The sequence below is a fragment of the Schistocerca americana genome, chromosome 9 (assembly GCF_021461395.2).
Source record: "Schistocerca americana isolate TAMUIC-IGC-003095 chromosome 9, iqSchAmer2.1, whole genome shotgun sequence".
Classification (NCBI taxonomy): domain Eukaryota; kingdom Metazoa; phylum Arthropoda; class Insecta; order Orthoptera; family Acrididae; genus Schistocerca; species Schistocerca americana.
This window is the reverse complement of record NC_060127.1, coordinates 29007797-29021611: the sequence shown is the minus strand read 5'-3', so window position 1 is coordinate 29021611 and position 13815 is coordinate 29007797. Positions and strand designations below refer to the sequence as shown.

General features: G+C 46.5%; 1 protein-coding gene across 1 annotated transcript in view; it reads right to left on the bottom strand.

The window, feature by feature from the left end:
- Positions 1 to 4878: 4878 nt before the first annotated feature.
- Positions 4879 to 13815, bottom strand: part of LOC124550922 (endoglucanase 20-like) — a 41694-nt gene continuing 32757 nt past the window's right edge. The window contains exons 6-8 of the mRNA XM_047125719.1: positions 11576 to 11740; positions 10050 to 10189; positions 4879 to 5299 (exon numbers count right to left, since the gene is read on the bottom strand). Of these exons, the coding sequence (XP_046981675.1) occupies positions 5086 to 5299; positions 10050 to 10189; positions 11576 to 11740 (519 nt within the window). The 3' untranslated portion in view covers positions 4879 to 5085. The remainder of the gene's footprint in view (positions 5300 to 10049; positions 10190 to 11575; positions 11741 to 13815) is intronic.

Sequence of the window (13815 nt, the reverse complement as noted above, 5' to 3'; positions counted from 1 at the left end):
GAACACACACGAGACAGATCTGCAAGTCCACAGTATTGGTGATGTTGAGAAAACCGTCCCAAAACACATGTGCTACAGAACGCCACCGTTTCCTGCGCATATACCACGACATCAATATGAGGTATGATCACCATGCAGACGCACACCGGCCGCACAACGGACTGGCATACTCTGGATCAGGTGGTCGAGCAGCTGCTGGGGGTATAGCCTTCCATTCTTGCACCAGTGCCTGTCGGAGCTCCTGAAGTGTCCTAGGGGTTTGAAGACGTGCAGCGATACGTCGACCGAGAGCATCCCAGACGTGCTCGATGGGGTTTAGGTCCGGAGAACAGGCTGGTCACTCCATTCGACTGATAACTTCTGTTTCAAGGTACTCGGTGGGGCCGTGGGTTATCATTCATCAGGAAGAAGGTGGGACCCCACTGCAAACCTGAAAAGGCGGGCATACGGGTGCAAAATGACGTGCCGATACACCTGACCTGTTGCAGTTCCTCTGTCAAGAACATGCAGGGGTGTACGTGCACCGCCGGCCGTTGTGGCCGAGCGGTTCTAGGCACTACAGTCTGGAACCGCGCTACCGCTACGGTCGCAAGTTCGAATCTTGCCTCGGACATGGATGTGTGTGGTGTCCTTAGGTTAGTTAGGTTTAAGTAGTTCTGTTCTAGGGGACTGATGACCTTAGAAGTTAAGTCCCATAGTGCTCAGAGCCACTTGAACCATTACTTTGTACGTGCACCAATAATCCCAACCCACCCAATCAAACCACAACCTCCATACAGGGCCCTTTCAAGGACATTGAGGGGTTGGTATCTGGTTCCTGTGTTACGCCAGATGAAAACCCGGCGAGAATCACTGTTCAGGCTATATCTGGACTCGTCCGTGAACGTAACCTGGGACCAGTGTTCCAATGACCATGTACTGTGTTCTTGACACCAGGCTTTACGGGCTCTCTTGTGACCAGGGGCCAGTGGAATGCACCTTGCAGGTCTCCGGGCGAATAAACCATGTCTATTCAGTCGTCTGCAGAGTGTGTGTCTGGAGACAACTGTTCCAGTGGCTGCGGTAAGGTCCCGCCCAAGCCTACCTGCAGTATTCCGTGGCCGTCTGCGGGCACTGATGGTGAGATATCGGTCTTCTTTTGGTGTTGTACACTGTGGACGTCCAATGCTGTAGCGCCTGGATACGTTTCCTGTCTGCTGGAATTGTTGCCATAATCTTGAGATCACACTTTGTGGCATACGGAGAGCTCGTGCTACGGCCTGCTGTGTTTGACCAGCCTCCAGTCGCCCTAGTATTATACCCTTCATAACAGTCACCATTAGCACGTCTGAAAACTTCTGCACACTTACTCGCTGCACCGTACTCTGACATGCAGCAATACATCTGCACCGAGCGAGGTGGCGCAGTGGTAGCACACTGGACTCGCATTCGGGAGGACGACGGTTCAATCCCGTCTCCGGCCATCTTGATTTAGGTTTTCCGTGATTTCCCTAAATCGTTTCAGGCAAATGCCGGGATGGTTCCTTTGAAAGGGCACGGCCGATTTCCTTCCCTAACCCGAGCTTGCGCTCCGTCTCTAATGACCTCGTTGTCCACGGGACGTTAAACACTAACCACCACCACCACCAACAACACATCTCTGAGTATGTGGACTGCTGCCAGCGCCACCGTGCGACGACCGCAGGTCAGATGCACCGCATGGTCATACCCCGAGGTGATTTAAACCCGCAAACAGCCCTCCAGAGCGTTGTTTCACCATGTATCAGCATTAGCCTTAATTTATGAGCATGACTGTAGTTTAGTAACATTTCAATCTCTTATCGTCAAAACGCTTTTGTGAAGCATTAAAATCATTTTTTGGAAATACTGCGCACAATTAAAGTATACATAGCTTCGACCTCAAACTTTTATATGCTTTTAAACTTAAGGGCTAATTTAATGAATAACGTGACGGGATTGCTGTGGGCTCAACTTCGTAGAATGTAGAAGCTGTACTTGCAGTGGATCATGATGCACTTTGGATTTCCTATGTGATGGTGTGGATAGATGTCTGCCTATTATACATTACGACCCTCTTCCAACTGTTGGCGGTCTCTGCCAGTCAACAGACGAGGTCGGCCTGTACGCTTTTGTGCTGCATGTATCCCTTCACGTTTCCGCTTCACTATCACATCGGAAACAGTGGACCTAGGGATGTTTAGGAGTGTGGAAATCTCACGTACAGACGTATGACACAAGTGACACCCAATCACCTGACACCATTCGAAGTCCATGAGCTCTGCGGAGCACTGTAATCCGCTCTCTCACGATGTCTAATGACTACTGAGGTCGCTGGTATGGAGTACCTGGTAGCAGATGCCAGCACAATGCTCCTAATATGAAAAACGTATGTTTTTGGGTATATCCGGATACTTTTGATCACGTAGCCTTTCCCTAATTCTTCCGAACATCTACCTAATGACGTCCTAGAATGCTATGTAACATCCTGGCTCTAGGCCTACATCTGCTAGTCATCTTCGTGGCAGACGATGCTGTCCTTGATATCCATTACAACGCTGCCCTTTCCTCAGCATCCTGTCAACTAGTCAGATGGAGTGCTATACCTCCGTGCCTGATGTCTGGCGCCAGGCCATTGTAAGAGTATTCTTCTTTCTTCGCAGCCTAGCCGCTTCTTGCATTAACAGAATTTTGACAGCCATGACAGGGTTCAAGGTACTAATCCTGTGACAGCACGAAGTTTTAATCTGCCTGGAAGTTTCAAAAGAGCACACTTGACTCCAAACCGACGGACTGGAGCAATGATTGGAGGAAGTACTCCATGGAGGCTTTATTTGAGGCACTGCGTGTTCAGTTAAACGATAAGGACATAAATGTAAGACGGCAGAACAGTGTAAGCAATAGACAGCATGTTTTTGTTGTAGACATCGAACCACTTCTTACCAACTTGTGGTGCATTCGAAACCACAAAAGCTGACGTGATGAGATGGGTCCTTACTAATTTTGTTAATGTTTGCTTTGTATGACAGAGAAGCGGCGCACCACGAAAAAATTATGAGAATCAGACGGAAATCAGTAGCCTTGACGTACATGTATGGACTAACAAATGATTAAAATTTCAGAAAATATTTGGTGGTTTATTCAAGAGGAAGAGCCTCACTAATTCAGCAAATCAGTAAAGCTTTGGTCCACCTCAGCAAGATAATGCCCGCCTGTTTTCGTGCTTGCAAAACCCTATCTTGACCATCAAAGTTGCCTCATCTCTCCCCAACTGCGAACTGTTGGAGCATTATGGAGAGGGGTCTCCAACCAGCTCGAAATGCTGGCGATCTAAAGCACCAATTGGGCAAAATACGGCTTGATAATGCTCAGGGGGACATCCAACAACTCCATCAATTAATGCCGAGCCGAATAACTGCTTGCATAAGAGCCAGAGGTGGACCAATGCTCAATTTGTGAAGCTATTTCTCTTTAATAAATTATCCAATTTTTCTGAAATTGTAATCATTTGTTTCTGTGTACATGCACATCAAATGTACAGATTTCCATCCAATTCTGATAATTCCTTCGTTGTGCGTCGCTTTCTTTGTCTTAGAGTGTACTTTAAGCTTATATCACAGAAGTGGTGTAGTTATCGGTTTGAGATATTAGCTAGTCATGAATGATGAAACATTTCTCAAGAAAGGAAAAGGGATAGCGAAATGTTAGGAGAACAAATTACAAATCAAACTAACTTCAGTACTTACACACTAACTTTTCAATCGACTAGGCCCGTAAAGGAGCTCATAAAGCAAACACACACGCACTCTTGATTTTTGGGCACTACAGCTGGCTATCTACTGTTATAAGGTATAAATTTAAGATAATGGATATTCACAACATCAAATTTGTTCCGAAAGAGAGCTTTCTCAGAGTCACAAATGTTAGAAAATCAGCTACCTACGGTTGTAGATTAGCTGGGTGGTCACTGCGCTTCCCCAGCTGTGTCACCCTACCTAAACTGTTACCACTTTTATAAGAACGTAGGCTTCCGCGGCCGATGTCATAGTGCCCTGAGAAAAGCCGTTGCAATTTGGCCGAAACGTTGGTTTTAGTTTATTATTGTTGTTTGTTTTTAACACTGACGCGGCATAATACCCAGAAGAATTTTAATCACTGTTACCACTTTCTTTGCTCTCAGCCCTTAAAATCTCTCACAGACTGGAAGCCATAGAGTTTCATAATTTTGTCCCGTTTAATGAGTAAGTTCACTCAGAGGTCCACTGGTGGCGTGAACTATTTCTTTCTTCAGGCAGGAGCCCCATCTTTGGTCATATTATCAATGTTGTAGAGAAATGAAATATTCGTCCAAATGAAACTAGCTTACTGAATAGTTTGGTTTTTAACAGTGACTACTGTGCTAGATATTTTTAAGTTAGAAACGACATTTTTTTAATAGATCTTTTGATTCACCTTTTTTAACAGCTAAAGGTTTCTCGCAAAATCGAGGTACAAAACTAGGAAATGGTAAGTTGGTGACACAGCAGAAACAATGTTGATGCAGTACGATTTCCGAAAAGGCCAGAGTGGATTGACAGACTGTCAGCAACAGTGCACAGTGGAATTACCGGTTTCTTCACTACAAACAGTATAGGATATGTTTGTCTTGAAAACGAAACTATTTCGCTTGTAGTCAAAGTCTTTTGACAACCATTTTTAATAGCCAAGGGTAATTGATTTGTCACGAAATCGATATAGAATACTGAGAGAATATAAACTGGTGCACAACAGTCGCAACAGAGATGCAGCACGATTACTGAGTAGACTGGAGCTCGTTTGTCAGGTTGGCAGCCGTGCTGCACACTGCAGTTGATCCTCAGGAGCAGTGACTACAGCAGTAGGTTTCTTTCTGTTAAAAACTAAACCACTTTATTTACAGCCAGAGGCGCTTTGAACAGGTAAAGCAAAGGTGATATAACTGTTTCTTACAAAATTCAAAATGGAAAGTGGAAGATAGGTTGGTCACAGTGGAGCAGCAGCCACATTGCGAGAGCAGGCTGGTGATGCGCTCTCAGGTTGGCATCCCTGGCGCGCAGTGAGTTGGCTGCCCTAGAGGCCGAGCTGGATCATGGCGGCGAGCACGCCCTGGAACCCGGCGTTGTAGTCCAGCGTGGGCTCGGTGTGTGCCCAGTCGGTGCGTGTGTCGGTGAACACGTCGTTCGCGTCCGGTCCGCCCATCAGCGCGCCGTACAGCACGTGCGCGTTTGGTTCCGCCGAATTGTAGAAGTTCCAGTCGCACGTCGCCGGCGCATCAGGGCACGACCTGCAAACAAATTACTGTCACTCACACCTGCAGTTTACAGATTAACACTAAATGTGGAACTTGACAGATGGTGATGGCGCCTTGTGGTGCTCAAGGCAATTTGCTTTGGCGCACTCTGCATCAGTGGTCAACTATTATAGCCAAATGAGGGTTGTGTGATAAAAGCTTAACCAGCCTTCCACGTGGAGACAGTTTGAGTGCTACAGGCATCAGGAAGTCGTAATACCAATTAGTCAGAGAATCAATATATGGCTTTGCTGCTCGCTAGATGCGACAATTACACTGCTCAAATGTGTGATGGCCACCAGCTGCCAACACTTCTACGATGCAGCTGAGGTAATCCCACTCTAGTACCATCTGCCATCATTAGATCGTACGCCTCTCGCTCGCCCTGAGTGATGTGCCTTATTCCTGGCTATGTATGCGTTTCTCTTGACTAACAGCGTGCTGTCTCCCAGCTCCGTAATCACTGTTTTGTACCAGGGCACTGCTGGCTCTTTTCCCTTTTTATATAGTTTCAGTTACAGTGTTGATGTAATTGTACAATTTTCTCTTCACCTTAACTGTAATAGTCTAGTCGACTATTAATTCAGCAGGTTATGTTACCACTTTCTTCTTAATATACACTGAGAGAAACTGGTGTGCCTGCCTAATATCGTGTAGGGCCCCCGTGAGCACGTTGAAGTGCTACAACACGACTTGGAATGAGCTCGACTAATATCTGAAGTAGTGCTGGAGGGAACCGACATCATCAATCCTGCAGGGGTGTCCATAAATACGAAAGAGTACGAAGGGGTGGATATCTCTTCTAAACAGTATGTTGCAAAGCATCCCAGCTATGCTCAGTAATGTTCATGTCTGGGGAATCTGGTGGCCAGCAGAAGAGATTAAACTCAGAAGAGTGTTTGTAGAGCAGCGCTGTACCAATTACGAGTATGGACTTGTCAGGTATCGCATTGTCCTGCTGGAATTGTCCATCGGAATGCACAGTGGACATGAGTGGATGCAGGTGATTGGACAAGATGCTTACGTAAGATTCACCTGTCAGAGTCGTATCTAGACGTATCAGGAGTCCCATATCGATGCAATTGCATGCGTCCACACCATTACAGAGACTCCAATAGGTTGAACAGTCCCCTGCTGAAATACAGGGTTCATGGATTCATGACGTTGTCTCCATACCGTACTCGTCCATATGCTCGATACGAAACGAGACTCGCCCGACCAGGCGAAATGTTTCCAATCATCAACAGTCCAATGTCTGTGTTGACGGGTCCAGGTGAGGTGTAATGCTGTCTGTCGTGCAGTCATCAAGGGTACACGACTGGTCCCTCGGCTCTGAAAGCCCATGTCGACGATGTTTCGTTGAATGGTTCGCATGCTGACACATGTTGACGGCCCAGCGTTGAAATCTGCCGCAATTTGCGGAAGGGTTGCACTTCTGTCGTGTTGAACGAGTCTCTGCAGTCGTCGTTGTTGCTGTTCTTGCAGAATATTTTTTCCGGCCTGGCTGACCACTAAAATGTATGCTTTCAACTGATGGGGCGTTTCGTTTGAAAATAACATCTGAAGCCCTCACCTACGTCACTGTTTTCTAAGCCTGTGCTCCCTCTGTACATCTACTCCTCAAGCGACCTTTCACTGCACGGCGTAGGTCATCTTTCTATCGATTTTATTTCCTATTCTCATACTGAGCCGCGAAAATAAGGCTAGATGCCTCTGTACGTTTTCTAATTTCTCGTATCTCATCCTCATGGCCCCTGCAAGGAATATAAGGTGATGACATCAAAGCGATGGCACAGTCCACTGAGAATACTAGTCCTATGAATTTCCCAGATGCTGTTTCGTGGTAACTACTGGTCTTCCTTCAAAGGACTCTTAAATAAGAGAATGGAGAACTTAAATTCCAAGTACTTCCGTTATATTTTCGTAAAGGTTATACCTACTTTTTGCGGTCCCACCAGTTTGTCTGCTGTCACGCCCTATTGATAAGGACTCCAAACACTGAAGCAGTGCTCTAGAATTTGTTGCACTTTCACAGAAATCTTCCAATAAATCTAACGCTGATTGTACATGACCATTTCATATCCATTGTTAGTAGTACTACATTTAAAATTCTTATAGATGGTGGCAAAATAAGTACTAGTCCGAGATATACTTCAAGCACTTTAACATACGCGCCGCGCGGGATTAGCCGAGCGGTCTTAGGCGCTGGAGTCATGGGCTGTGTGGCTGGTCCGGGCGGAGGTTCGAGTCCTCCCTCTGGCGTGGGTGTGTGTGTGTCTTTGTCCTTAGGATAATTTAGGTTAAGTAGTGAGTAAACTTAGGGACTGATGACCTTAGCAGTTATGTCCCATAAGATTTCACACACATCTGAACACCCCACATCATATCATCTACTCTATGTGCGTGTCATGTAGGTTCAGTTGCCTGTCTTGGTGCATCAAATATTTTCGGGGCCACTTTTACGAGGACAAGCTCAAAAGTAGTGCCTCCGAATTTCGTATAGGAAAAATCTTAGACTTTTTTGAAGAAAACAGACGATATAAACATTTTATATCTTCTGTCTTCATGTCTATCATATCTCCAGCCCTCTGCCGCTAGAGAGCTCCGAACTGGAGCGTGTAACAAGGAGGTGTGTAACGTAACTGTGTCGCTGCTGTAATACTCTTTCGAATTCGAAGAGTTCGTTCACACATGGAGGACCCACTTCTTCAGCATGACAATACATGTGGTGTGCGTACTGTAAGACTTGTTGCTCTAACGAAGTAAGCGAGTGTCAGCAATACGTCTCGTGGTCTTATCGTGGCGTGTTTATCTTCTGCCGTTAGGTCAGACGATAGAAATGCCACTTCCATGCTTAGAGTAGCAGATTGTCGGTGACCAACTTTAAACAGAACTTGATTAATTTTCAAACACATTTATTAAAATAATAACAAGCATAAAAATAACTTAACTTGGTTCTGGATGCTATTTACAATCGACAATCTGAAGTTCCTTTGGTCTTGGTAGGTTAATCTTATTCTCACCTGTCTCTGATACTTGACAACGTGTCTATTCATTTATCTTCATGGCTGTGTACAGGAATATGATAATCTTATTAGGCGCAGACTGAAACTTGACTCGACTGGTACAGACAAATGCAGACTGGTACAGACTAATGCAGACAAATGCAGACTGACTGATCAGAGGTCTGTACACTCATTATAATACCTCGCACGTTCAGGTATCACTGCACGAGTGTGATCCACGAGGAGAGAAGGTTCTATGTTAGCAGCAATCTCATTGGCTGCGTTACATATTAATACACGGATCGGCGGAAGCAGAATTTGGTCCGTTTCTAAGGCAGCGCCATCTCGTAGTGCGGAGACGGACGAGTGCTGCGCCTGCGCTGTTGTGCTTAGCGGGGCGCGCTCTAGTGGGAAAGTTGTGTACGCACTGACTATGTGGAACTATGTACACAACAATACCAGACAACACATGAGCGCTGCGACATCTGCAACAATCTGACACCTTGGGTTCACTGCCATTGATCATCCTTCATACACTCCCGGCCTGGCATGTTCCGATTTTCATCATATTCCAGAACTTAAAGAACTCCTTTGAGGACTTCACTTAAACAGTAATGAAAGAGTGCAAACAGATGTGAAGTTGTGGCTCTCTCAGCAAAGTCACACGTTCTGCAGTGATGGTATCAACAAATTGGTCTCTCATTGAGAGAAATATTTTCGTCGCCGGTGACTACGGTGAGAAATTAACATCTAGACATGAAGAGTAATATAACAAAGATTATTTTGCTTAAAAATCTTCATCTACATCAACATGGATACTCTGCAAATCACATTTAAGTGTCTGGCAGAGGGTTCATCGAACCATCTTAATGATTCTCTATTATTCCAATCTCGTATAGCATGCGGAAAGAACCAACGCCTATATCTTTCTGTATGAGCTCTGATTTTCCTTATTTTATAGTGGTGATCGTTTCTTCCTGTCAGGGTGGCCGAGCGGTTCTAGGCGCTTCAGTCTGTAACCGCTCGACCGCTACGGTCGCAGGTTCGAATCCTGCCTCGGGCATAGATGTGTGTGATGTCCTTAGGTTAATTAGGTTTAAGTAGTTCTAAGTTCTAGGGGACTGGTGAACACAGCAGTTACGTCCCATAGTGCTCAGAGCCATTTTGTGGTACAGTGTCAAAAGCCTTCCGGAAATTCAGAAATACGTAATAGATCTGAAATCGCTTGTCCATAGCGCTAAACACTTCATGTGAATAAAGAGCTAGTGGTGTTGCACAGGAACGATGTTTTCTAAACCCATGTTGACTGTGTGTCAATAGACATCGTCAAGAGTTTTGTCTTAAACATTCGAAACCATTACTTTTCAGCAAACACTCCTATTTTGCAAACCCTGTACAATATGACATGATCAAGAAATTCCCAACTAATCTTGTGACGAGATACTATTAGGATATTTAACTTCGTGGTACGCATTCTTTTACATTCATACCTTTATAAAGAGACCTACGGTCCATTACAACAAGTGACAACTTCGCTCAAGTTTTACTACAGTTTCCTGTGACGGTGCAACAACGATGCTTTCCTGTCCTAATGACATCATCGCCAGCAGGAATTTATTATCTTCTCTCCCTGAAATTATTGCTTTACTATGGAGCTCGAATGTTGTGCTGAAATTAATATAATCTGGAGAAGAGACATCAATTTTGCCAGTAAGTAAGAATTGGAGGTCAGTACTCACGAGGAACGGTGGTGGGGGCTGTGCGGGTAGTTGCTGCCGAACCCGACCACGTAGCTGTACCCGGTGTCTCCCAGGATGTAGCCCATCTGCTCCTGGACCATCTGCTTGTTCACGTCTGCGTTGATGTTCAGCTTGGCAGCCTGACGAGGTGACAGAAATTACACTGCGGTTAGGACCACGGTATAGTTGGATTTACAGTGCTCAAATATATCCATACCTACAAAGAGGGATTGTAAAACTACATAGTATGTATTACAGCCAATAACTGCAAGCTTTCTGTAATGGCTGTCCAAATACTTGACTAAAATATGGACCAATAGACCGCAAGGAATGATCATTTTAAGCAGTCATACATAGTTTACTACAGTGACCTACCTTGTGTCGACTCACGTTTCTAATCTGCACCACAGATACACACGATGTAATAAGACCAAAATTTTATAGATAATGCAAGTATCAGGCCTCTTCATCTTATTTATTTACTTCTGTGACTCCTGGTCTCTGAAATTACTTGTTTACTCCACTTGTTTAGACCTGTGTCCTGTGGGTGACCACAATGTTTGTTTGTCAAGTTTAATGTATCGTCCTATTTGTGACGTTGATAATAATGGTGATCTGATTAGGGATACGGAGAAACGGAGTACTGGCACTTGGTCTACATCGTGTAAGCATGACTGTATCGTGTGCGTGGTCACATTGTGTACGTAAGTGTGCATGGTGTCATATTTGTGCTAGTGATGGTATTGGTAAAGAGAGAATGGGTGGGGCGAAGCACCTAGTCTGAACTCAGACAACACTGCCTAGAAGGTGACTATACCACGTGCATATTCACAGGTCGTGTGTGTGTTTCTATGTGTTTGTGTATGTGTGCGTGTGTGTGTGTGTGTGTGTGTGTGTGTGTGTGTGTGTGTGTGTGTGTGTGTGTGTACAGAGTAGTGTTATGTTTGTGGCATTGAAGATGATAAGAAAACGGAGAAAGTGAAACACTGTGCCAACACATAATCTACTGTCCTATTACCGGAAAGGTGGCTTATGATTGAAAATATGAAGAGTTGGTTCAATCCTGATGAATTATCATTAGATAAACAAGGGAATCGGTACGTAAAAACTGAGTAATTCCTACAGCATGGCCAAATATATAAGTAACTCAATTAACGCTATAGCAGGAGAGAATGGTGTTCTGATATAGAAGCTGTAAATAGGTCTCATTTTGCAATGGTGGATACATGTGGTAATTAAATAAACACATGAGTGATGTAAATACTAATAGAGCACAATGAATGTCAACATCAAGTACCTAGACAAGGTGTACCACAAGCATCTGTCTTGGGTCCTATTATGTTTCTAATATTCTACGTTGGTACTCAGGACAGTGTGAGTTGTTACTGTAAAGATGATAGGAACGAAATCTTTATTCTCTAACGATGTTGTATCGCTGGAGCCTTATTAATTTCCCCACCGTCCATCTTTTGGCTTCTGAGCAACAAACGCGTTCTCCTGGGCAGGTGGTCGCAGCCGGAACTCACCTGCAGGCAGGTGAAGAGCACGTTGGCGACGAGCCTCATGTTGCCCCAGTCGCCGATGACGAGCAGTCCCTTGGGCGTGCGCTGCTGCTCCTTGGCCATGTGCCAGCAGTGGTACTCCAGCTGCGTCTTGTACTCCTGGTTCCCCGTCATGTCGGCCAGCAGCGCCTGCAAAGTCAGCACTCTGTGACAGCAACTTACTCCTACTCTGTGGGAGAACTCATTTAACCGCCCTACAACTTTACCAGTGCATTGATGCTACTCAAGATCTGTCCTGGCAGACACCGTGTGCACGATGCTGCTGTATTGGTGAATTACACTGAAGCGCCAAAGGAACTGGCATAGGCATGCGTATTCAAATACAGAAGTATGTAAACAGGCAGAATACGGCGCTGCGGTCGGCAACGCCTATGTAAGACAACAAGCGTCCGGCGCAGTTGTTAGATCGGTTACAGCTACTACAATACTAGGTTACTAACATTTAAGTGAGTTTGAACGTTGTGTTATAGTCGGCACACGAGCTACAGTCTGGAGCCTTCGAGGTAGAGATAATGTGAGGATTTTTCCGTACGATGTAGATGTAGATACAAAGCCTTACGCATCGCCAAGGCACGTCAACACCTACTGAAAACATGTCTCGATTCAAGTACACTCCTGGAAATGGAACAAAGAACACATTGACACCGGTGTGTCAGACCCACCATACTTGCTCTGGACACTGCGAGAGGGATGTACAAGCAATGATCACACGCACGGCACAGCGGACACACCAGGAATCGCGGTGTTGGCCGTCGAATGGCGTTAGCTGCGCAGCATTTGTGCACCGCCACCGTCAGTGTCAGCCAGTTTGCCGTGGCATACGGAGCTCCATCGCAGTCTTCAACACTGGTAGCATGCCGCGACAGCGTGGACGTGAACCGTATGTGCAGTTGACGGACTTTGAGCGAGGGCGTATAGTGGGCTTGCGGGGGGCCGGGTGGACGTACCGCCGAATTGCTCAACACGTGGGGCGTGAGGTCTCCACAGTACATCGATGTTGTCGCCAGTGGTCGGCGGAAGGTGCACGTGCCCGTCGACCTGGGACCGGACCGCAGCGACGCACGGATGCACGCCAAGACCGTAGGATCCTACGCAGTGCCGTAGGGGACCGCACCGCCACTTCCCAGCAAATTAGGGACACTGTTGCTCCTGGGGTATCGGCGAGGACCATTCGCAACCGTCTCCATGAAGCTGGGCTACGGTCCCGCACACCGTTAGGCCGTCTTCCGCTCACGCCCCAACATCGTGCAGCCCGCCTCCAGTGGTGTCGCGACAGGCGTGAATGGAGGGACGAATGGAGACGTGTCGTCTTCAGCGATGAGAGTCGCTTCTGCCTTGGTGCCAATGATGGTCGTATGCGTGTTTGGCGCCGTGCAGGTGAGCGCCACAATCAGGACTGCATACGACCGAGGCACACAGGGCCAACACCCGGCATCATGGTGTGGGGAGCGATCTCCTACACTGGCCGTACACCACTGGTGATCGTCGAGGGGACACTGAATGGTGCACGGTACATCTAAACCGTCATCGAACCCATCGTTCTACCATTCCTTGACCGGCATGGGAACTTGCTGTTCCAACAGGACAATGCACGTCCGCATGTATCCCGTGCCACCCAACGTGCTCTAGAAGGTGTAAGTCAACTACCCTGGCCAGCAAGATCTCCGGATCTGTCCCCCATTGAGCATGTTTGGGACTGGATGAAGCGTCGTCTCACGCGGTCTGCACGTCCAGCACGAACGCTGGTGCAACTGAGGCGCCAGGTGGAAATGGCATGGCAAGCCGTTCCTCAGGACTACATCCAGCATCTCTACGATCGTCTCCATGGGAGAATAGCAGCCTGCATTGCTGCGAAAGGTGGATATACACTGTACTAGTGCCGACATTGTGCATGCTCTGTTGCCTGTGTCTATGTGCCTGTGGTTCTGTCAGTGTGATCATGTGATGTATCTGACCCCAGGAATGTGTCAATAAAGTTTCCCCTTCCTGGGACAATGAATTCACGGTGTTCTTATTTCAATTTCCAGGAGTGTAGTATCGAGCGGATGGACAAGTACAGGTATGGAGACAAGCTCATGAATTCATGGACCATGCAGGTCAGCAGGCGATTGTTCAAGCTGGTGGAGACTGTAAGAGTGTGGGGCGCGTGGAGTTGGAGTGACATGGGGCCTCTGATGCGTCTAGATACGACTGTGACAGGTGAC